Source organism: Heptranchias perlo, chromosome 2 (genome assembly GCF_035084215.1).
Source record: "Heptranchias perlo isolate sHepPer1 chromosome 2, sHepPer1.hap1, whole genome shotgun sequence".
Classification (NCBI taxonomy): domain Eukaryota; kingdom Metazoa; phylum Chordata; class Chondrichthyes; order Hexanchiformes; family Hexanchidae; genus Heptranchias; species Heptranchias perlo.
The window spans coordinates 4142409-4168291 of NC_090326.1; the positions used below are offsets into that span (position 1 = coordinate 4142409).

The 25883-nt window shown below is 42.7% G+C and overlaps 1 protein-coding gene across 1 annotated transcript; it reads right to left on the reverse strand.

The window, feature by feature from the left end:
- Positions 1-21022: 21022 nt before the first annotated feature.
- On the reverse strand, positions 21023-25342 carry LOC137331591 (probable G-protein coupled receptor 139). The gene is made up of 3 exons (XM_067995493.1): positions 25216-25342; positions 24065-24190; positions 21023-21927 (listed from the first exon to the last, which is right to left on the reverse strand). The coding sequence occupies exons 1-3, from the start codon at positions 25340-25342 to the stop codon at positions 21023-21025; spliced, it is 1158 nt and encodes a 385-aa protein (XP_067851594.1).
- Between the last annotated feature and the right edge of the window lie 541 nt (positions 25343-25883).

The following is a 25883-nucleotide window of genomic DNA, read 5'->3' on the forward strand; positions in this document are numbered from 1 at the left end:
TCACCACATTACAGGAAAAACGTGATTGCACGAGAGAGGGTACAGAGGAGATTTACGAGGATGCTGCCAGGGCTAGAGAATTTTAGTTATGAGAAAAAATTGGATAGGATGGGGTTGTTTTCTTTGGAACAAAGGAGGTTGAGGGGTGATGTTAAGGTATGTAAAATTATAACAGGACTAGATAGAGTGAAGAGAGATGACCTATTTCGCTTAGCAGAGGTGCCAGTGAACATGGGGCATAGATTTAAAGTGATTGTAAGGGGATTAGAGGGGAGCTGAGGAGAATTTTTTTCACCCAGAGGGTGGTGGGGGTCTGGAAATCACTGCCTGAAAGGGTGGCAGAGGCAGAAACCCTCACGTCATTTAAAAAGTACTTGGATGTGCGCTCGAAGTTCTGTAGCCTACAGGGCTATGGACCAAGTGCTGGAAAGTGGGATTAAACAGGACAGCTGTTTTTCGGCCGGCACGGACACGACGGGCCGAATGGCCTCCTTCTCTGCGGTAACTTTCTATGATTCTGCCTTTTTTACATCTGTCTCCCTGTGCCCCCCTCTCTCTCCCTCCTGATTTCATCCGTCTTTTTGTCTTTCCACCTCTGTCTCCATATCCATCACTCTCTTTCTGTTTGCTTCTGTTTATCTCTATCGTTGTTTCTCTCTGTGTGTCTTTTCTTTCTCTCCATCTCTTTCGTCCTCCTCCCCTTTGTTTCATACTGTTTGTTTCTCAATCTCTCCAACTCTGCTTCTGTCCACTTCTTTCTCTCTGTTTCCAGTTGATTTCTCGAACTCTTCTTTGCATCTGTATCAGTATTTCATTCCATTTCTGTCAATCTCAGTTTTAATCATTATAATCCCCCTCTCCTGCTTCCTATTTTTCTCCTTGCTTTCTATTCCTCTTTCTCTCTTTCTCTTACTATTTATTTTACGCCGGACGCTATCCTGCCCTGCCTCCCTCTCAGTCTCTAATTATTTTGGTTTGATTTGTTGACTATTTAAGCTTCCGTTTCTAACACTTTGTAATTCTTTGTCAGTGTCTCGCTCTCGAAACATCGATGTCTCCTTCCTCGCTCTCTCTCTCTCTCTCTCGATATACATATATATATATATATAAATATAGATATATATATATATATGCATTTTTCATGTCTTTATTTTTCTCTCCTGTCTTATTAACTCTATTTATCTCCGTCTCTGAGCAACTCTGTCCCTTCCCCTCTTTGATTCTATCTCTGTCATACGCACACACTCCCACCCTTTTACGTGAATCGTTCTTAATTTTCTTTGCGTTCTTAATCGTTCCATTTCTTTTGTCCTTTTGTTCTCTCTCCGTGTCTATCTTTCTATTTTTATTTTTGTCTCTCTTCATATCACTTCTTTTCTCTGGCCCACTTTCTGTCTTCTCTATGTCTCTTCACTTCATTCTTTTCCCTTTCTTTCTTTTTTCTGACTATCTGTGTTTCTTTCTCCGTCTAGATCTTTGTCTGTCTTTATGTCTTTCTAGTGTTCTCGTGTTTTTTTCTTATCTTTACCTTTCTCCTCCTCAGTCACTGTCTACTATCTTGCATTTCCCTCCCTCCTCATTTCTATCTCTCTCTTTCCTGATCTCCCTCTCTAAATCTCTATATCTGTTTCTGACTTTAAATCTGCCATTCTCTCACTCCCCCTTTCTGTCTGCCTGCATTGGTATGTTGTCTACTTGTGTAACTATGTCTCTTACGTTACATGCCGCTCTCCCTATCACTCGCTCTCACTCACTCACTCACTCTCTCACCCTCTCTCACTCACTATCTCACGTCTCACTCTCTCACTCTCTGTCAACCTCTCTCACTCTAACTCTCTCGCTCTCTCACTCTCTCACTCACTTTCTCTCGCTCTCTCTGTCATACACTCCCTCACGCTCTCTCCAACACTTTCTCTCTCTCGCTCTAGCAGTCGCTCTCTCACTCACAGACACTCAAGAACAGACGCACCCATTCAATCGCCAGAAGCAGTGATGAATATCCTGCAGCTGTTGTACTACACAATGCAGTTACAGGATAGTAGCAGACTTCAAGAGGACATAGACAGACTGGTGAATTGGACCGACAAGTGGCAGATGAAATTTAATGCAGAGAAGTGTGAAGTGATGCATTTTGGATGGAAGCATGAGGACAGGCAATATGAACTAAATGGTACAATTTTAAAGGGGATGCAGGGACTGATCGATCTAGGGATTTAGGTACACAAATCATTGAAGATGAAAGGACAGATTGATAATGCTCAAGGAAAACATACAGGATCCTTGACTTTATAAAGATTGGTCAGGGGAAATTTAGAGCGGGAATTATCGAAGGGGAGGTCAATATAGGGTGAATATAAAAGTGATTATAACTGTAAGGAATAGGCACCACCTGCAACACTCCATTTCTCTTTTGGTCTCCGTCTCCACTGCTCTGGACTTCTCTCTCCTTCTCTTTTGCATACTTTATTTTTCTCTCTCGGTTTACCTCGTTCTTTCTCTCCCACCTCTCTCACTATCTCTCTGTTTATCGCTCGTTTTCTCTTTCTCTCATTCGGGCTCTCTTTTCCTCTATTTTTCTCTTTTTGTTTCACTGCCTCTTTCTCTGTGTCCATCCCTTTCTCTATGTGTGTGGCTGTTTCTCTCTTTCTCATTCTCTTTCTCTCCCCCATCTCTCTTTTTCTCTTTCTCTGTCTCTCTCTGTCTCTGTCTCTCACTCTGTCTCTCTCTCTGTCTGTCTCTCTGCGTCTCACTCTGTCTCTGTCTCTGTCTCACCCTGTCTCTCAGTCTCTCTCTGTCTATCTGTCTCTGCCTCCCTCTTTCTCTCGCTCTCTGTCTCAATGTCTCTCTCCCTCTCTCCCTCCCTTTATGTGGAGTGCACCCATTCTGATCAGCCCCACATCAGCTACTTTCATTGGCAGGTTTGCCCATTTTGCAGGGCGGTCATTTAGATGAATTCAGCTGAGCTCTTCGGTGCAGCCATTTTACGCTACAATTCATGTGCTGCCTGCAGAGCAAATCCTGCCTCAATAGGTCAGATAATCAATAAAATATATCAGAACCAGATTTAAGGTCATTTCATGGCTCCGTGCTGCTAACATAAAATGAACTTTCAGTCTCCAGGGGATGGTGTATGAAATGGGATTTAATTCTATTGCTTGAAACCCTTTAACTTTCTCTATGATTTCACTAATTTAACAATTAGATTGAATGGGTATTTCACCGCGTTCTTCAGCTCCTCCCTGAATTTAGTCTGGGTCAGGACATAAATACACGTATTTGTGCAGGAACTGAGAAGCTGCAGCATAACTGATGCCTGTTCTGTGATATAACGAGGGTCTGAGTAGGAGTAATAATACTGAATGTCTGTAATTCGTCCATAAATATAAAATGCAACATGTGTCATCCATAACAGTATAAAACTGCCCGATATACTAAAGAGTAAAATGATGGATTTCTTTCGGTTCTCCATCTCTGGGTCCTTGTGATTCTCTCCATTGCTGCGGCCCAGGAATCCCTTGCGAACTCGATTGGACGCTAAAATACGTCTGACCGTCAGAACATTGAGCAGCAAAATCAGACAGAACGGGACACAAGGTGTTAAAATGAGGTGAAACATGTCAAATGCGGCCCACGTGGGGGAAGTAAAGAAGCTGGCTTTAGTCACACAACGCCAGGGAACATTATAACTTATATATCGAGGTTCATATGTAAAGTTCCAAGGGACGTTCTCTAAACAGCCCAGCACACTCACTGTTCCCAGAACCACAGCCGCCGTTCTCTCGATGCAATATTTAGTTTTCAGTTTCTCACAACAAATGGCCACAAATCGATCAAAGGTGAACGCGACTGTGAGCCAGACAGAAACCACCGTGGCTGCATAACCCAAGAACTTAATAAAACTACACACGGGCGTAATGTCCAGGAATGACAATGGGAGATAAATCACCTTAATCCGCACCAATATCACATCAGCGATAACGACCATGAGATCGGCCACTGCCATTCCCACCAGGTAGACACTGATACATTTGGAGAGACCGCACTTTCCTCGGGACAGGATCACAATCGCCACCAAGTTAACTGTAAGAGAGAGAAAATGAAGCAGAGAAATTACTGATCAGACCCGGAGACAAAGCAGCAGTTTGAGACGATCTGGGGGAAAAATTCCAGTTTTGTTTCATCATCAAACGGTGGAAAGTGGTTCACTGATCTGGGCTGCGTTTTTGGGCAGAGAGATATTTTTAAACACAAAGATCAATAATGAATTGGGCGATCGATACAGAAAACGATTAATGTGAGCAGCGGATCCACTGGAAGGGCTGAGTGAGGGCGCAGTGCTGGTGGGGAAATGATATTGTCTTTTACACGCCGGGAATCCATCGGATTAAAGCCGGATTAGGGCTCCAGGTGGAAGGGAATGAGAGCGAAGTGTCGGGAATGTGAGTGGACAGGGGGAGGTGCAGTTGTTTTGTTGCACTGGGTCATGAGGGCCGAAAGGGGCTGACGCAAATCGGGAAAGGCAGCTGGGGACTCAGCCAGTGAGTGAGATTGGGCGTATGACAAGGAAAAGGACATGTCGGAGCTGGAGGGGAGTCAGGAGCAGATGGTTTGCGAAAGAGGATCAACTGAAACAAGGGATGTGGAGACAGAGGATTCATTGCATTGGGAGGAGAGGCTGGGATTCACAGGGAGAGACTGCAGCAGAGTGTTAGAGGAAATTTAATCTATAGGCCCCACTAACACAATTCAACTAATGCACTCAACAGTTCACTTCTGTGGTTATTGGTGTCAGTGAGCCTGTGTTGGATATAAAATGTGTTCAATAAATTTACTTTGTACATTCAATTAAAATTAAATTTAGAAGTATTAATTAAATCAAGCTCGTTGTTTATTGATATCAGCCAAGCTTTGAAAATACAATATCCTATTAATTCTTATGATCAAGAAATTATTGATTCCATTCTTGAAGTTAACTTCAATTACGTTTAGTGTTAAGTTGGAAAACAAGGAACGTTCATAGAAACAGACTGAGGACCTGACAGAGATATAAACATGAGGAGCGAGTCCCACAATAAAAACTCACCCAATCTGACCACATCATAATAACTCCTTCAAATCACCTCTTTTATGTTGAATTGTACTGGAAGATTCAGCAGTTCATTCTGATGAATTATTCACACCACAGCCTCGTTATCTCTCACTCTACTCTCTTTCTCAAGTCCATTTTCTTATCTAATTAAATTCTATCATCCTGTGCCTGCATTCTGTTCACCAGTCCCATGGTCCACCGATCCTATTCTCACTGTCAGTTTGTTAAATAGTGAAGCCTCTGTGGAATAGTTTCATGTTTCTACAGATCATTCGGGTCTCCACCTGTTCACCCACACTGTTCACTTCATCTACAAATCATGGAATAAATAGCATCAAAAGCCTCTTTCAGATAGATCACAAAATAATTGAGATTCCTGTAATTATACAGTAAAGCGATAGATGGCGGGATTGTTCAATTAACAAAACGCCAACATCATACTTATAATCTACAAATAAAGAGAAGGGCTCCTGATTGCAACAGATACAGTGCAAACTGAGACAACATGACATCAAAACATTTCAGTTTTACAATGAATTCCAATGATCGTCAGTGAATTCACCAACAGTGAAGCAGAGCAGGAGATGTGCAAGAGTCAGCAGCAAACTCAGCTCAGTGGCCAGACATCTGAAGCGGCGTCAGATACAAACCTAATGGAATAATATTTCATAACTGTGATAACCAATAAATACATTGCAATCCCAGTTAAAGGGAAACATGTTATTTGGGGAGGGAGGACATTGTGCTGCCTCCTTGTAGCACTGAGACCGTGAGCTGTCTCATTATCAATCACTGAAAACACACTGATAAAAACATATTCCAGGATGAGTTAGTTCCACAACATGAAACTGTTAACAACTCCTGATGGTCTGATACCAGCTCTTAGCTCAAATGCTTGATTCCAATATATTCAGTACAGAGGATAATCCAGTAACAATGGATATGCAAAGGTCATTACAGATATAATGCAACTCCTACAATACCGGACGTCTCGAAGCCAAGGGAACACCATTATTCAACATTGCATTCACTACAGAGAATAATCTAGTAACAATGCCAGGTTTGGATATACAAAGGTCACTACAAATATGTTGCAGCTCCTACAAGACCGAACGTTTAGACGTTAAAGAGATACCATTATTCAACAATACATTCAGTACGGAGAATAATCCAGTAACAAAGCCAGGGTTGCATACAGAGAGTTCATTACGGATATAATGCAACTCCTACAAGACCGAAAGAGCAGAGAATTAACACATTACATCATTCAGCCAGTAGAATAGAACATGTTACTGTGTAAAACATGCAGGGAGAAAACTAATTTGCCAAGTACAGCAGCAGAGTTATCATCGATTTACACCATTAACAGATAAGATAACGGCTTACCTGGAACTCCAATGGCTGAAAGAACAGGATAATAAATTAATATTATCTGACCGATTACCGAAGAATGCATTTCTGTGAGAAGCAGTGACTTCTGTTCGCCTGGAAAGCACAGCTCCGGCAGGCACTCTGAGATGATCCATTCCAACAAGCCCTGATTTATACACAGGATAAGTTTCCACTGACATGGTTATACTTCTGATCACTGCTATTAGTTAAAGTTACTTGAACAAACACATTACATCACAGCTTTGACTCCGATGTAAATAATGTTATGAATATAACACATACATCTGAAAGTCCAGGACATTATCTTAATCAGAACTCTCCCAGGAATAAAGTTAAAATACGTGCTCGTATAGGACTGAACCAATAATAATGAGCGGATTCATTTATATTTTCCATATAATTTTATGGACCATGTTCACTTCTGGTGATTCACTTATAAATGTTACCGATTCTCCGTGGGCGTAGACTGAATCCAGGGACACAAGCAGACCCGTTTCACTCTGTTCCTGCTATTTCCCAGTTAAAATATGAATTGTGAGTCTCTGACACGAGAATAGTTAAAGGGCGGGATGGGGAATGCAGCCTGTAAATTCCTGTGGGGAATATTAGGGGACGGACACTGAACGTGCCACATTGTCATCCCTCTCTCCGCTATTTCACTGCAAATGTTTACCCGTTGTCCAACATTGGTTAACGGCTCCAGTAAAATTGGTCCCTTGTAACACCGAGCTGAGCTCATGGTCCAATTTATCTCCATCACAAAGGTCCCGTGATTCCCTCACAGACTCCATTCCTTCCTCAGCCCATTGCCATTGAAACTCTCCTCAATGCATCTGTCCCCTCCAGACTCCACTCCTCCAATACACTCCTGATCGGCCACACAAACTCCACCTTCCATAAATGTGAGCTCGTCCAAAACTCTGGTGTCCGTGACCAACCAGCACCAGGTCCTGCTCCGCCTCATTGACCCTCACTGGCTCCCAATTCAATATCCCTTAAATTTGGAATTCTCATCCTTGGTTTTAAATCCCTCCATGGGCCACCCCTCCCCATCTCCACTCCTACAGGTAACCCACCCGTCAACTCGTCATTCACCGGACACTGGCCTCTTTTGGTGGGACTGCACTCGCTTGTTTCCTCTCAATATCTGAACAGAGCCAGGAGAGTTTCTCTTCCCACCCTATCATCGTTATCTCTGATGTCTCTAAAGGTCCAATTCTTCGCTCCCTCCGCTCCCTCATCAACATGCTGCCCTTTGGTGACATAGTCCACAGACATGGACCAGCTTTCAGATGAACGCTGACGAAACCATCGCCTCTCATGACCCATCCAATGACTTTATGTTGTTAGAACCACATTCTGTTTGAGATGAGACACAATTTCCTACGGTTATCAATTGGGAAGTCATGAACTTGGGTCCCACAATCCTTGCCGCAGATTCCATCCCACCCCTGGCTCACCAATCACGCAAGCCCTTTCTGACCTGCATTGAATTCCAGTATCCTAAGCCTGTAGTTTATTTATATTCTTTCTTACACTTAAATCTATCAGGGCCTCATCCCTCCCTACCTCTCTGACGACCTGCAGCCCTGCAGCCCCTCCCAACACTGTGTTCCTCCACCTCTGGGAGCTTGTAAATCTGCAGTTCCTTTTGCCCTACATTTCACAGTCATGCCTTCAGCCATATCCACGCTCCAGGATGCCCACCACGAGCCCCTCCATTCCCCTCCCCCACATTCAGGTGTCAGCCGTGGCTCAGTGGTAGCAGTCTTGTCTCTGAGTTAGAAAGTTGTCAGTTCAAGTTCCACTCCACAGGCTTGAACACATAGTCCCGGCTGACATTGCAATGCAGTGCTGAGGGAGTGCTGCACCGTTGGAGCGTCAGGACTGAGGGAGACCTGCACCATCGGAGGGTCAGTACTGAGGGGGCGCTGTACTGTAGAAGGGTCAGTACTGAGGGAGCACTGCACTGTCGGAGGGGTAGTACGAATGCAGTGATGCGCTGTAGGAGGTGCTGACTTTCGGATGACACATTAACTGAGGTCCCCTCTCAGGTATAAGTAAAAGATCCCATGGCACTATTCAAAAAAGTGCAGGGAGTTCTCCCCAGTGTCCTGGCCAATAATTTTCCCACAACCAAAATTATTAAAACCGATTTTCTGATCATTTATCTCATTGCAGTGTGTGAGAGCTCGCTGTTTGCAAAATGGTTGCCGCGTTTCCTACATTATCACGCTGACCACACTTCGCAATGTACTTCGTTGACTGTTTGGGACGTTCTGAGATCTTGAAAGGCTCTATATAAAGGCAAGTTCTTTCCTTCTTTCGGACCTCCTATGAAACCCATCTCTTGCTTCAAGCTTTTGTCATCCCTCCTAATATCTCCTTCTTTGGCCAGGCGTCCATTTTTGTCCATCAGACATCTGAATTCTCCTCTTGAATATCAATCCTATCCCCTCCGACTCCCCATTTATTTTTCCTCCTTTTAAATCCTCCTTCAACCCACTCTTTGACCAAGGTTTTCGCCAGTCCTCCTGATATCTTCTTATTCCTTTTGTGCCTGTTTTCCCTCACTCCTCCATGAATCGCCCGGGAATGTTGATTGCATGAAAGGCGATCTGTGCGTGCAAGTTGTTGTTAACTTTCATTGGAACGTGTTCATTAGTTGCCCATTTTATGAGCAAATGTAACATCTGGGATCATATTCTTGTACAAGAAAGAGATTTATGTCATAGACGGACTTGTTGAAATAAATTAACGTTGTCAACTATTCGTGGACACCGCTTTTTTAGAACCACATAACTCGGCTTATGTACAGACATCGCACTGAAATAGGTTTGTACAACTCTGAGGCAGGCTTTAGGGAGTCCTCTATCTAATAGGAGGCCAGCAACACTGAGTAGGATGAAGCTTTATCAGTTATTTGTCTTTTTCCTCTTTGATTATAACCCATTTTACTGCTCCCTGGGACTGGTGACTAGGATTAACATTTATTACTTATACTCTTTTGTCAAAGCCCGTAGCTCCAGAATATAGTGTGCATTTTTGGGCCCCATTATGGTGTTGACCGGAGGTCACCGGTTACAGTTATTGGCTTAGTACAAAGAGGAGCAGAGTCAATTCTCTCTTAACTCTCAATTCGCTTTATTCACGTCGTTAGATCATATACATATAGCTTATACGTCTGGTTAAATATAGACATGCAGTTTGCACCAGATCATACAGTTTTATACCCAAAATAGGATCTAAACGCACACACTAGGTTTCTCTGACACTCCCTGAGTGGTCACAGAATATAAAAGATAATACCCGAAAAGGAGAGCTGACACTGGCCAGGCGTTCTGTTCTCTCTGTCTCTCTCTCGACGTCATCTCTACGTTCCTGTAGCAAGACCTAGTTACTCTAACACTCCAACCGTCTTGCAATAAAGGCTAACATACCATTTGCCTTCGTAATTGTTTGCTGTAACTGCATGTTAACTTTCTGTGTTACGTGTGCAAGGACCACCCAAATCCCTCTGACAACACTTAATAGTTTCTCATCATTTAAAAAATACTCCGTTTTTCTATTTTTCCTACCAAAGTGAATAACCTCACATTTCCCCACAGTATACTCCATCTGCCACCTTCTTGCCCGCTCACTTAAACTGTCGATATCCCTTTGCAAAGTCTTTGCGTCCTCCTCACAGCTTACCTTCCCACCTAGCTTTGTATCGTCAGCAAATTTGGATACATTACACTCGGTCCCCTCATCTAAGTCATTGATATAGATTGTAAACAGCTGAGGCCCAAACACTGAACCTTGCATCACCCCACTAGTTATAACCTGCCACCCAAAAATAACCCGTTTATTCCTTATCCCTCTTTTCAGCCCATTAACCAATCCTCAATCCATACAAATATATTACTTCCAATCTCTGAGCCCTAATTTTGCATAACAACCTCTTGTGTGACACCTTATCGAATGTCTTTTGAAAATCCAAATATACTAACTCCTCTGATTCCCCCTTATCTACCCTGCTAGTTCCACCCTCATAGAACTCTAATAGATTTGTCAAATACGATTTGCCTTTCATAAATCCGTGTTGACTCTGCCAAATCTTATTATGATTTTTAAGTGCCCTACTACTAAGTCCTTTAGAATAAATTCTACCATTTTCCCTACTACTGATGTTAGGTTAACTGTTTTCTCTCTCCCTCCTTTCTTGAATACTCTCCAATCTACGGGGAACGTTCTAGAATCTAGGGAATTCTAGAAGATCAACACCACTATCTCTGCAGCCACCTATTTTAAACTCCTAGGCTGTAGGCCATCAGGTCCGGGGGATTTGTTAGGTTTTAGTCCCATTAATTTCTCCAGTACTTTTTCTTTACTAATCTTAATTACTTTAAGTTCCTCACACGCATTAGCCCCTTGGTTCCTCACTATTTCCGGTATGTTTTGTGTCTTCTGCTGTGAAAACATATACAAAATATTTGTGTAACGTCTCTGCCATTTCCTTACTCCGCATTATAATTTCTCCTATCTCTGGATCTAAGGGACGGACGTTTACTTTCGCTAATCACTTCCTTTTTACATACTTCTCAATATCGATTTCTTGGCCATTGCTGACTTGTAAAACCCTCCCAATCCTCACGCTTACTACTCTTTTTTGGCAACATTTTAAGCCTTTCTTTTAATCTATTCCATGAACTCGTCATCCAAACTATCATTGCCAATTTGGTTTGCACAGTATGTATGAAGATTAAAGTCCCCCATGATTATTGAATTAACCTTGTTATATACTCCTCTCATTTCCTGGTTCATACTCTGTCCAACACAATAACTACTGTGAGGGGGACACCTGTGTTTTCTGCACCTTTTTATTTCTTAGCTCCACCCATATTGAATTTCTGAGCTAAGATCCTTTCTCACTACTGTCCTTATTTCATCCTTTATTATCAAGTCTACCACTCCTCCTTTTCCATTTTGCCTATCTTTTCTAAACGTCAAGTAGCCTGCAATATTTAATTCCAAACCTTGGTCACCCTGCAACCACGTCTTAATAATGGCTACTAGATCAAACCCATTTATCTCTATTTGCCCCATTAATTATCTATCATGTTACGAATTCGTCGTGCGTTCAGATATAGAGCCTTTAATTCTAACTTTTTACAAATTTTCCGTGATGTGACCTTAGTCACAAATGCCCGAAAACCTTTGTTAAACACTCTGTCCCTTCTTGACACACTCTGCATGCTTTTACCCAAATCGCTACTCTACTCCACAGCCGTGACTGTTTTATTTAGACTTATAAACTTACCTTTACCTAACCCCCACCCACCCCACCCCACCCCCCTTACGTGTTTCAAGTCCTGTCTACCTACCTAGCAATTTGTTTCGCCAGGACACTGGTCCCAAGCCTGGTTTAAGTGGAACTTGTACCAATTCAACAGCTCCCTCTCTTCCCAGCACCAGTGCCAGTGTCCCATGAATTGAAAACCCTGCTTCCCACACCACTCTTTCAGCCACACATTTAACCATCTATTCTCTTTGTCCGGAAGCAATTTGTTCAGGTAGTATTCCAGAGATTATTACCTTTCAGGTTCTGCATTTTAATTCGGACCCTAGCTCCTCAAATGCCCTCAGCAGAACCTCATTCCTAGTTCGACCTATGTCATTGGTTCCTATATGGACCACGACAACTGGATCCTCCCCATCCTGCTCACGTTCTTCTCCAGCCGCAAATAGATATCCTTAACCCTGGCACGAGGCAGGCAACACATCCTTAGGGACTCCCGATCGCAGCTGCAGAGAACAGTATCTATTTCCCTGACTATACTACCCCCTAATAGTACAACATTCCTTTTCGCTCCCCCCACTTGAATGGCCTCCTCTATCATGGTTCCATGGTCAATTTGTCCATCCTCCCTGCATATTTTCGTTCACATCCGTATCTTGCACCTGTTAGACAAGGGCAAAGGCTGAGGCGCCTCCAGCACTGCATCTGGGGTTCCCTTACCTCCATGACTCGCAGTCACATCCACCTGTCCCTGACCACTGACCAAATCTAAACTAGGACCTAACCAAAGGGGTGTGACTGCTTCCTGAATCAAAAGTGTCCACATAACTCTTCCCGCTCCCTGATGCATCACAATGACTGCAGCTCAGACTCCAGCTGGACAAGTCTGAGCCGAAGTTCTGCGAGTTGCAGACATTTACTGCAGATGGTATTGCCTGGGATCAAGTTGTTTTCCACAAACTCCCACATGTTACAGTTATAGCACACCACCTGCCTTGGCATCTCGATAGAACCTTGTTTTATTTATTTGCCTCATTAAAGTCTTTATATAATTAATTCACTCGGTTTATTTTTGGTTATTTTTAATTAATTTATTTATCTAATTTAAGTTATTAATTTAATACAATATTAGCAAGTTATAGATTTCTTCTTAACCCACTCCCCTAGCTTAGAGAGCAAAACAAATGTATTACTCACCAACCAGTCACCAACATGCTGTCCTCTGATTTTATCTGCTAACGCTCCTGTGAAGCGACTTGGGGGGGTTCATTACGTTAAAGGCGCGATATAAATGCAAGTTGTTGTTAATTGTAAGGTCTCACACCATTTAAAGAAGTAAAGATATGACAGTAAGCTTCGTAACTCCGAAGCATCTTTTGCGGCACCAGATTCACCGTTTCCATTACTAGCCCAGATGCCCCCTTCTCGAGAGGATGTCTATAGTGAGACTGAGGGTATATCACAGGGTGAAGCACCGAGCAGGAGGAGCTGGAAATAATTCTCTGTTCATCCCCTGGCGAGGCCGAGAAATAACTGCCTTTGGCTGAAGAGCCCAAAGCCCCAGATCCCAGGACCGCAGTCTTCAACAGAACTAAGGCTTGGCAGCACAGACCTAATGTGCAGGCCGTGGAGACAGTCACCTCCCACATTCTGGAGATGGCCGTTCATTTGGGGGAGTTCAAGATCCGCATTTGTAAGACAACACAGGAGATATGTAAGGCCATGCAGAGCAACCTGGACAATATGGCAGTCAAGGTGATTCATGCAGCCGCAAGGGATCTGATGGAGAATCGAAGGGCGTTCGTTACTTCGGGAGTGGCAGCCATGACCGCTTATTCCAGGGCTTTCACAGCTTCATTGTAACAATTTGATCTGTCTCACTCTGACCTTTAGCCCAATCCCAGCACCAGTGACCTGCATGGAACCGTTGCAGATTTCACTGTTTCTGATGGCGTCGTTTCTAGTTTCGTTCCAGTGTGTGTTTCTGGACTAAACCCAGTAGGCATTGCATGGATAAGTGAGATGAGAGCAGAAACAGTTCCTGCAAGCGCATCAACATCCCATCAGCCCAAGTTCCATTGCTGTTGCTGTGTTGGACCTGACACGGAATGGCTCGAGTGAAGATAGTTTGCGTTACATTGATAATAGGGGTAAAAGTAATATGTTATATTCCGCAGACTCAATTTGAGGAACCCAGAAATAAACAGTGTATTGGTACAGGGATAAAGTGTCTGACTATTCGAAATGTGGAAAGTGACTTGAAACTTTGGGCTGCTTGACAGATGTTCAGTGATCCTGCTGAGTGCCCCGAATCAAATCGGAGGCTGGTGGCTGCGCCCTATGGATTATCATGGATGAATATAACTTCGGCGGGGCGGAATTACAGGCGGTAGCTAATCGGCCGCCCGTTTTACACCCCGTGAATTCAGTGGAAAGGAGAATTGAGTTGGATGTATGATAGGCGGCCCATCCACTACCGCCTGTGCTGCGCCCTGATCGAAGTCGAGTAGCGGGGTGGATAAATCTCTGGCCCACAGACGGGTTTCTTCTGTGTCCAGCCGGTTTAAATTAGTGGGTAGAAAATAAATAGCTGCGGCCTTGCGGTTTATAGATCGGCTCTCCCCGAGAGTGGCGCTCATCGCTCGGAGCGCCCGTTCCTGGAATGAGCCCTGGCATCAACAGCACTTTCGGAATGAAATTATTCCATCACAAGCTTCCCTCTGGCGGACTGTAAACCCAATCGCAAGATATCCCATCGCACACTGTTTCTCCCGATGAATTACAGAATTCAATGCTATCTGAAAAAAACTGGGGATAAAATCGGTCTTCGGCAGTGATGCAGAATGAGCGATGGTGAAAAATGAGTGATGGCGTAAAATGAGTGAGAGTGCAAAATGAGTGATAGTGCAACATGAGCGATGGTGAAAAATGAGTGATATTGCAAAATGAGCGACAGTGCAAAATGTGCGTTAGTGCAACAGCACCCCGTTTTGTTGTTCGTCTGATTTTCCCATCAATTGACTTCAATGGAAAAGGACATCGGGCTGATTGTAGAAGGGGCTGCTGATTGGTGCCGCCCGTTTTATACTGCTGCCCAAGACCAATTTATACCTTAAGGTTCAAAAAGTTTTCCACAGTTCATGTCTGGGTCTGCTGGAGACCAATTTATGCCCTAAGGTTCACGAAGCTTTCCACAGCTCATGTCTTTGTCTGCTGTAGACTCATTGGGGTAGATTGTGACCTTGTGCGATAGTGAAAAACGGTAATAGCGAATCCACAGCTGGTTTTACATCTCTCCCCATTTTATTTCCATTGACTTCAATGAAATAAAAATTGGAGAGTTGTAACAGGAACTATCGATTTACTCTCACCCGTTTTACACTATCGCAACATGTCACAATCTACACCTTTGATGGAGATCGATTGTTAAGATTAATCACCAACTCCGTTATCATTGTATCGAACAAGATGGACCGTACTCATTTTATGTCCAGCAATTCTTATGTTCGTATGTTCTCCCTTCCGAGGTGATATTTATATATAATTCTCTTCATATCTCCACTTTCAGTCCCCTACACTCTGTTATTTCACATCTGCTCCCTGAGGTGGTTTATATGTTTAAGTCCTTGTTTATTCCCAATATTTGCCCCTTTCTTCATGTTTTCCCTCTCTCCCTGCTATCGTGATTTTGCTATTGAAATTAGTATTCCCACTTTCAGACCCTATCGCTGTGTTTATCCTTGTGTCACTCTAGAACACAATTTTAGATTTAAATCTTTGTCATTTCCAAGTATCAGATCCTTATACTAATTTATTCGCTCTCTTCTTCCTGGGTGATTTTCATTCTCAATCTCTGTTCATTCCTTAATTCATTCCCTCTCTGCAGGTTATTCCCACTCTCCCTCCTGAGGTGTCCGTGACCAGTTTCAGGCCCTCTCTGCAGGTTATTCCCAGTCTCTCTCCTGAAGTGTTCGTGACCAGTTTCAGGCTCTCTCTGTATGTTATTTCCTTTTTTTCCCTTCCTTTGGTGATTTTTGTCTTTAAGTTTATGTTTGTCCCCCAGTTTCAGACCGTCTCTCCATGTTTCCCCTATTCCCTTCCGGCGGAGATTTGTTTTATATTTAAATCTCTGTACCCATGTGGAGCACAGTGTGTAATATAAGAAAAATGCGTTAAGAATATAAAAGTCAGTATTAATGTATTACGAGAATGAATTCTGTGTGATAGAGGTTGTTAGGATTCCACAGAGAAGGAAAATTAAGAAGGTGTCAGTTTAATGCAATTAAATGAAGCAATAAAGGGTTTGTGTAAACATTAAATCTAGTTTGGAGACAACATGTCTTACGTGTCAACTGTATGATGTTTATAACCATGCAAAATTGTCTCATATTATACATGAACAAAACACACATTTCAGTTAAAGCTTGTTATGGTGAGACACAGAGAGGGTTCATTTGCTGTTCCTGTCAAATCACTGTTGCACTATAATTAAAGATACAAACTGAGTGAGAATGGCATTAGCCAGTGTTTAAAAGAAAGACAGCTTTGCAGTGTGGTAATTAAACTACCATGTGAACTTCTCCAAAAACATAATCAATTAATATTTGGTTATTTCCATGTAATGCTTATGGAGAAGGACAGACCAGACATTCGGAGGAAAGGTCAAATTAGCCATTTCATGTAGAGAATGCAATTCTAGCTCCTATTAAATAAATCAGAGTAAAATTGGACTCAATCTCAATCGGATCTAGGATTCTGGTAATTTCTCCATATTCATATTTTTCTTCAATCTGAAACAATAACCGTATTTGTAACAGTAACACAGCAGGAAAATGCTGCGGGACCCTGTCCAGTTTAGTAACACAGCAGAAGGGGTAAGAGTACATTGTGATTTATTACAGAATCCAGCAGCTCACTGGGAATGTTACATATGGTCCAGATGGAGGAGAAAAAAGGGGCAAAGTTAATTTACATTATAATTTGGGGCAATGCTTTTTATCTCCAAGGTTTAATGTTATGGGCTCTTTATCCTAAAGAAACTTCAAACACAAACTATAGCTTTATTAAAAAAAACAATCATTTATCATTAATACACTATAAAATTGACATTAGAATTTGAACAACATCTTGGGTTTATGCTCGATAGCATTCGATTTAACAACAATAAAACAACACACTCTGAATTACCAAAATACATATCCGTTTGGAAATCAAATGTCTATCTTAGACTAAACCAATAACGAAAATTATCTCCTTATGGTTGGCTCAAGCTTTCCGGGAAGATGGAGACCATTGTAGTGTAACACGGCTCTCTCTTGTAACCAGGTCATCTGATTCAAAGACAATCTGTTAACCTGCATCGAGGCATGAACTGGGAGGTGGCCAGCAGTCAGGAAGATCCCAGGTGAGGTGGTGCCGCCAGGAAGCGAGGGTGAGGTTGAAGCAGTCGTGGTGGATCTGTGTCTCGCCCCACTCAACTTCTGCCCAGCCTTTAAAGACCTTTTTTTGAACACAGAACCACACCTCTGGGACGGTGGCTTGTCAACAAAAGGTTTCTACAAATACAGCCCACGATTGATTGACACTTCATTTATTTTCTTTCAGTTTCCACAACGCAACTAGGTTAAGTCGGCAGGTGTTCAAACGACATCGAGCCGTCCTGGGATCGTTCTTGTCGCTATGGTTATTTATCGTCTGCTGTGTGATTGTTTACACTGTGTCGTTAACAATCTTTCTAACAATCCTTCCATCTTTTGACAGTCTTTTCCCTTCAGACATGCTGAAGCCGAATTAATATCAGACTTTCGTTTATCAAAAGAATTTTTACTACACAGAGCAGTGGGGACACTCCTGCAGTAAGTAATGGTCAGGGTCAGGTACACAAGACTGAGGGGCTTTATTGTGCAGTCTTCCGGAATCATTTTTAGAAATGTCAAAATTAAATCCACAAGAGTGTTACCCCGGAACAAACATGAACTATCTGGCCTGCTCCATCTGCTGCTGTTCTGCTCGTCAGAACTCTCACACACTCCAGGTTATACAGCTTGTTTGGTTATTTAATGTTTTTATTTATGTTCTATTGTCACCCTCTCTACCCTCCTTTCACTTTATATGTTTGTCCATCTTTCATTGTTTTCTGTGTATATTATTTATCTCTTCTTTTTTCTGTATGTTTTTCTATTTTGTTATTTCCACTTCTACTTTAACTTTCACCTCGCTGTCGCTGTTCATGTCTCTATATTTTTCTATCTGCTACTCTTGGCTTTTTTCTACGCGCGTCTCTCTGTCTCTATGTCGCTGCCTGTCTTCTATCTCTGCCTTCTCTGTATTTTGCATTTGCCTCCCTAGCCCCATCGCTCGCTGTCTCTCTCCTAATTTCATCCGTCTTTTTGTCTTTCCACCTTTGTCTCCGTATCCTTCTCTCACTTTCTGTTTGCCTCTGTTTATCTCTGTCTTTGTTTCTACTTTTCCCTTTTCTTTCTCTCTATCTCTTTCTTCCTCCTCCCCTTTTCAACAGTCTTTGTTTCATTCTGTTTCTTTCTCGATCTCTCCAACTCTGCTTCTGTCGACTTCTTTCTTTCTGTTTCCAGTTGATTTCTCGAACACTTCTTTCCATCTGTTTCTGTATTTCATTCCATTTCTTTCTATCTCTGCTTCACACTTTATGTTTCTCCCCCTCTCTCCTGTTTTCTATTTTTCTCACGGCTTTCTATTCCTCTTTCTCTCTTTCTCTAATTGTCTTTTTATGTCTGCCACTTTCCTGCTCCGCCTCTCTCTCAGTCTCTAGATATTTTGAATTGATTTCTTCTGCCTATTTATCTTTCCGCTTCTATGACTTTGTAATTCTTTGTCAGTGTCACGCTCTCCTTCCATCCATGTCTGCTTTCTCGCTCTTTCCCTCTGTGTGTATATATATAAATAAATATATATAGATATTAATATCTATAAATATCTATATATATTTACATAACTGCTTTCTTCCTCTCTTTAATTTTCTCTCCTGTCTTAACAACTCACTTTAATGCTCTCCGTCTCTGAGTAACTGTCTCTACCCCTCTTAGTTTCTATCTCTCGCTCACACACACTCCCTCCCTTTTATGTGAATCTGTCTTCATTTTCTCTGTCTTTTTAATCGTTACATTTCTTTTGTCCTTGTGTTCTCTCTCCGTGTCTTACTTTCTATTTTTATTTTTGTCTCTCTCCATCTCACTTCTTTCCTCTGGCCCACTTTTTTCTTTTATCTTCACTTCTTTCTTTTCCCTTTCTGTCTTTTCTTCTAACTATCTCTGTGTGTTTGTCCATCTATATCTCAATCTGACTTCATGTCTTTCTCGTGGTCTCATATTTTTTCCCTATCTTTACCTTTCTCCTCCTCAGTCACTCTATTATTTTGTATTTTCCGTCCTTCTCCTTTCAATCTCTGTCTTCCCTGATCTCTCTCTCTCTATATCGGTTTCTGATTTTGACTCTGCCATTCTCTCAATCACCCTTTCTGTCTGCTTGTATTAGTATGTTTGTCTCCTTGTGTAACTGTGCCTCTTACTTTCCATGCCTCTCTTCCTATCAAATTCACTCATTCGCTCACTCACTCACTCTTACTACAATTGTAGCGGGCTTTGGTGAGACCTCACTTGGAGTACTATATACAGTTTTGGTCTCCTTATCTAAGGAAGGATATAATTGCCTTAGAGGTGGTGCAACGAAGGGTCACTAGATTAATTCCTGGGATGGGAGGATTGTATTATGAGGAGAGGTTGAATAGAATGGGCGGATACTCTCTGGGGTTTAGAAGAATGAGCGGTGATCTCGATGAAACATATAAAATTATGAGAAGCTTGACAAGGTAGATGCTGAGAGGTTGATTCCCTGGCTAGAGAATCGAGAACCAGGAAGCACAGTCGCAGGATAAGGTGTCGTCCATTTAAGACTAAGATGAGGAGGAATTTCTTCACTCAGAGGCTTGTGAATCTTTGGAATTATCTACCCCTTAGGGCTGTGGATGCTGAGTCGTTGAATATATTCAAGGCTGAGATCGATAGAGTTTTGAACTCTAAGGGAATCAAGGGATATGGGGATCGGAGATAAAAGTGGAGTTGAGCTCGAAGATCATCCATAATCTGATTGAACGACGGAGCAGGCTCGAGGGACCGTATGACCTGCACCTGCTCCTGTTTCTAAGCTCTTATGTTCCTACGTTATCTTCCACTGACTCGCTCAATCTCAAACTCTCTCTCACTTGATCTCTCTCTTCCACTCCGTCACTCACACTTCCTCTCTCACTCTCTATCGTTCACTCACTTTCTATCTCTCTCATGCTCTCTCACCCAAGCACGCTGAAGAACAGAGGCACCTAAACACTCTCCAGAAGCAGCGGTGAATATCCTACAGGGATACTTCTGCACAATGTAGAATAGTAGCAGATTTCAGGAGGATATAGACAGACTGGTGAAATGGGCAGAAACGTGGCAGATGAAATTTAATGCAGATAATTGTGAATTGGTGCATTTTGGATGGAAGACTGAGGAGAAGCAATCTAAACTAAAGGGTACAGTTTTGATGGGGGTGTATGAACACAGAGACCCGGGGTTTAGGTACACAAACCATTAAAGATCGCATGACAGATTGATAAGGCTCATTGAAAAGCATACGGGATATTAGTCAGGGGTAATTTAGAGCCCGCATTATAGAAGGAGAAATCTATATAGGAGGGATATTACACTGATTATACTTGGAAGGATTCGGCACCACCTACACATTTCAATTTCCCTTTTGGTCTCCATCTCTGCCCTTCTGGTTTTCGCTCTCTTTCATACTTCGTTTTTCTCGATCTATCTCTGTCTCTTCCTCCGTCTCCGCCTCTGTCGCTGTTTCTGTCTTTCTGCGTCTGTCTCTCTCTGTGTCTCTCTCTCTCTGTCACCCTCCCTCTCTCTCTCCCTTTATCTGGAGCATACACATTCTGATCGGGCCCACAGCAGCTACTTTGATTGGCAGGTTTGCCCTTTTTGCAGGGCGGCCATTGAGATGAAGTCCAGCAGAACTCTTCAATGCCGCCATTTCGAGCAACAATTCATGTGTCGTCCGCAGAGCAAATCCCGCCTCAATAGGTCAGATTATCAATAAATATGAAATCAGAACCAGATTTTAGGTCATGTCATGGCTCTGTGCTGTTAATATAAAATGTACTTTCCGTCCCCTGGGAAGTGTAGGGAATGGAGGATGAAATGGGATTTATTCCAGTGCTTGAAACCCTTCAGCTCTTTCTATGATTTCATTAATTTAACGATTAGATTGAATGGATATTTCATCGCGTTTTTCAGCTCCTCCCTGAATTTGGTCTGGGTGAGGACATAAATACACGTGTTTGTGCAGGAACTGAGAAGCTGCAGCATAACTGATGTCTGTTCTGTGATATAACGAGGGTCAGAGTAGGAATAATAGTACTGAATGTCTGTAATTCGTCCATAAATATAAAATGCAACATGTGTCATCCATAACAGTATAAAACTGCCCGATATACTAAAGAGTAAAATGATGGATTTCTTTCGGTTCTCCATCTCTGGGTCCTTGTGATTCTCTCCATTGCTGCGGCCCCGGAGTCCCCTGCGGACTCGACTGGCCAGTAAAATACGTCTGACTGTCAGAATATTGAGCAGCAAAATCAGACAGAACGGGACACAAGGGGTTAAAATGAGATGAAACATGTCAAATGCGGCCCACTTGGGGGAAGCAAAGAAGCTGGCTTTAGTCACACAACGCCAGGGAACATTATAAATTACATATCGAGGTTTATATGTAAAGTACCAGGGGAGACTCTCGAAACAGCCCAGCACACTCACTGTTCCCAGAACCACAGCCGCCGTTCTCTCGGTGCAATATTTAGTTTTCAGCTTCTCAAAACAAATGGCCACAAATCGATCAAAGGTAAAAGCCACTGTGAGCCAAACAGAAACCACCGTGGCTGCATAACTCAAGAACTTAATAAAACTACACACGGGAGTAATGTCCAGAAATGACAATGGGAGATAAATCACCTTAATCCGCACCAATATCACATCAACGATAACGACCATGAGATCGGCCACTGCCATTCCCACCAGGTAGACACTGATACATTTGGAGAGACCGCACTTTCCTCGGGACAGGATCACAATCGCCACCAAGTTAACTGTAAGAGAGAGAAAATGAAGCAGAGAAATTACTGATCAGACCCGGAGACAAAGCAGCAGTTTGCGAGGATCTGCAGTCAGATTTCCAGCTTTGTTGCTACGTCGAAGGGTGGAAAGTGATTGATTGACCTGGGCAGCGCTTTCAGACAGAGAGATATTTTTAAACACAATGATCAATAATGAATTGGAAGATGAATAAAGAAAATGAATAAAGTGAGCACCGGATCCACTGGAAGGGCTGAGTGAGAGCGCAGTGCCGGTAGGGAAGGGAGAATGGGTTTTACACACTCGGAATCCAGCGGAATTAAAGCCGGATTTGAGTTCCAGAAGGAGAGGAAAGAGAGCGAAGTGTAGGGAACGTGAGAGGACGGAGAACGGGGGGAAGGAGACGGGGGGAGGTGCAGCTGGTTTATTGCTCAGGGTTAAGAAAGCTGACGAGGCAGGCTGCAAACGGGAAAGAAAGCTGGAGACTGAGCCAGTGAGTGAGATTGGAAAGGAGACAAGGAAAAGGACATGCAGGAGCTGGAGGGGAGTCAGGAGCAGATGGTTTGGGAAAGCGGACAAACTGAAACAAGGGATGAGGAGACAGAGGATTCAATGCAATGGGAGGAGAGGCTGGGATTCACAGGGAGAGACTGCAGCAGAGTGTTAGAGGGAATCTAATCTATAGGTCCCAATAACACAATCCAACTAATACAATCAACAGTTCATTACTGTGGTTATTGGTGTCAGGGAACCTGTGATGGGTATAAAACGTGGTCAATAAATTACTTTGTACATTCAATTAAAATTAAATTTGAAAGTATTAATTAATTCAACCACGTTGTTTATTGAATTCAGCCGAGCTTTAAAAATACAGTATCCAAAAAATTCATTAGGATCAAGGAATTACTGATTCTATACTGAAAATAAATTTTAATTATATTTGGTGTTAATTTAGAAAACAAGTAACATTCACAAAAACAGGGCCTGACAGGGATATAAACATGAGGAGCGAGTCCCACAATAAAAACTCACCCAATCTGACCACATCATAATAACTCCTTCAAATCACATTTTATATTTTTAATTGTACTGGAAGTTTCAGCAGTTCATTCTGATTAATTATTCACACCAGAGCCTCTCCCTTTCCCTCTCAATCACTCACTCTACTCTCTTTCTTAAGTCCATTTTCATATCTGATTAAATCCTATCATCCTGCGCCTGAATTCTGTTCACCAGCCTCGTGTCCCACCGATCCTATTCTCAGTTTGTTAGTGAAGCCTCTGTGAAATAGTTTAATGTTTCTAAAGATCCTTCAAGTCTCCAGCTGTTCACCTACACTGTTCATATCATTTACAAATCATGGAATAAACAGCATCAAAAGCCTCTTTCAGACAGATCTCAAAATAATTGAGATTCCTTCTCATGTATTTATAATGTAAAGCGATAAATACCGGGACTGTCCAATTAATAAAACGTCAACATCTTAATATTCCAGCATATGTTTGTTCCACAACATGGTACATGGAACATGTTAACAGCTCCTCCTGGTCTGATACCACCTCTTAACGCCTGATTCCGATACATTCATTACAGAGAATAATCCAGTAACAATGGATATAAAATGTCATCACAGATATAATGTAACTCCTACAATAATGAACGTTTGGAAGCTAAGGAGGTGCCATTATTCAGCAATACAGTAAGTACAGAGAATAATCCAATAACAATGCCAGGGTTGGAAAAGCAAAGACCATTACGGATAGAATGCAGCTCTTACAAGATTGAACCTTTTGAAGTTCAAGAGATACCATTATTCAACAATACATTCAGTACAGAGAATAGGCCAGTAACAATGCCAGGGTCGGATATACCGAGTTCATTACGGATAAAACGCAGCTCCTACAAGATTGAACCTTTTGCAGTTCAAGAGATACCATTATTCAACAATACATTCAGTACAGAGAATAGGCCAGTAACAATGCCAGGGTCGGATATACCGAGTTTATTACGGATAAAACGCAGCTCCTACAAAAATGAAAGAGTAGAGACTTAATACGTTCCATCATTCAGCTGTGTAAAATATGCAGGGAGAAGAAATATCAGCAGAGTTAACATCGATTTACACCATTCGCAGTGAATATAAAGGCTTACCCGGAACTCCAACGGCTGCAAGGACAGGAAAATAAATTAATATTATCTGACGGATTAATGAAGAATGCATTTCTGAGAGAAGCAGTGACTTCTGTTGGCCTGAAAACCACAGCTCTAACAGGCAACCTGAGTTGATCCATTATAACAAGTCCAGAATTATACACGGGATAAGTCTCTACTGACAAGGTTATGCCCCTGATCATTGCTATTACTTATAGTTACTTGAACAAACATGTTACATTAGCAACTTTGACTCCGATGTAAATAATGTGGTGATATAACACAAACATTTCAAAGTTCAAGACATTATCTTAATCAGACTTCTCTCGGGAATAAAGTTGAAAGCTGTGCTCATACAGCACTGATAAAGCAATAATGAGCGGCTTCATTTACAGTTTCCATACAATTGTATTGACCATGTTCACTCCTGCCAATTCAATGATAAATTTTATCGATTCGTCCGCAGTTTAGTCTGAATCCAGGGACACAAGCAGACCAGTTCCACGTGTTCCTGCAGTTTCCCAATTAAAATTTGAATATCTAGTCTCTGACATGGAGACCGTTAAAGGACAGGTTGAGGATTGCAGCCTCGAAACGACTGAGGGTGATATTAGGGGACGGACACTGAACGTGCCTCATTCACATTCCTCTCTCCGCTATTTTACTGCAGATGTTTACCCGTTTATTCTACATTGGTTAACGGCTCCAGTAAAATTGGTCCCGTGTAACACTGAGCTGAGCTCATGACCCGATTTGACCTTCATCACAAAGGCCCCTTGATTCCCTCACCCGCCTCCATTCCTTCCTCAGCCCATTGCCATTGAAACCCTCACCAATGCCTCTGTCCTCTCCAGACTCCATTCCTCCAATACACTCCTGACCGGCCACCCAACCTCCGCCTTCCATAAACAGGAGCTCGTCCAAAACTCTGTTGTCCGTGTCCAACCAGCACCAGGTCCTGCTCGGCCTCACTGACCCTCACTGGCTCCCAGTTCCACATTCATTATATTTAAAATCTCATCTTTGGGTTTAAATTCCTCCATGGCCCACCCCTCCCCATCTCCACACATGCAGCAATCCCACCCGTTAACTCGTCATTCGTCGGACACTGGCCTCTTGTGGTGGGACTCCCCTCGCTTGGTTCCACTCACCTTTCTGATCAGAGCCAGAAGAAGCTTCTCTTCCCACCCTATCATCGTTATCTCTGATGTTTCTAAATCTGCAATCCTTGGCTCCCTCCGCTTCCTGCTGCCCTTTGGTGACATCGTCCACAGACATTGGCCGGCTTTCAGACGGACGCTGACAAAACACTCGCCTCTCTTGACCCTTCCAATGAATTTGTGTTGTCAGACCCACATTCTGTTTGAGATGAGCCACAATTTCCTCAAGTTAATAAATGGGAAGTCATGATCTTTGACCCCACAACCCCAACATCCTTACAACTGATTCCATCCCCACCCTGGCTCTTTGGTGAATCCCTCACCAATCACTCAAGCCCTTACTGACCTGAAATGGATTCCAGCCTCCGAAGTCTGTAGTTTATTTTCATTCTTTCTTACACTTAAATCCATGAGGGCCTCACCCCTCACTATCTCTGTAAAATCCCTCCCAAACATTCTGCTCCTTCACCTCTGGCCACCTGTGCATCCACAGTTCCTTTACCTTCAGCCATATTCACGCTCCAGAAAGCCCCTCCACCCCCACCCGCTTTCAGGTGTCAGCCGTGACTCAGTGGAAGCATTCTCGCCTCTGAGCCAGAAGTTGTGAGTTCACGACTCAGTCCAGAGACTTGAACACATAATCCAGGCTGACACTGCAG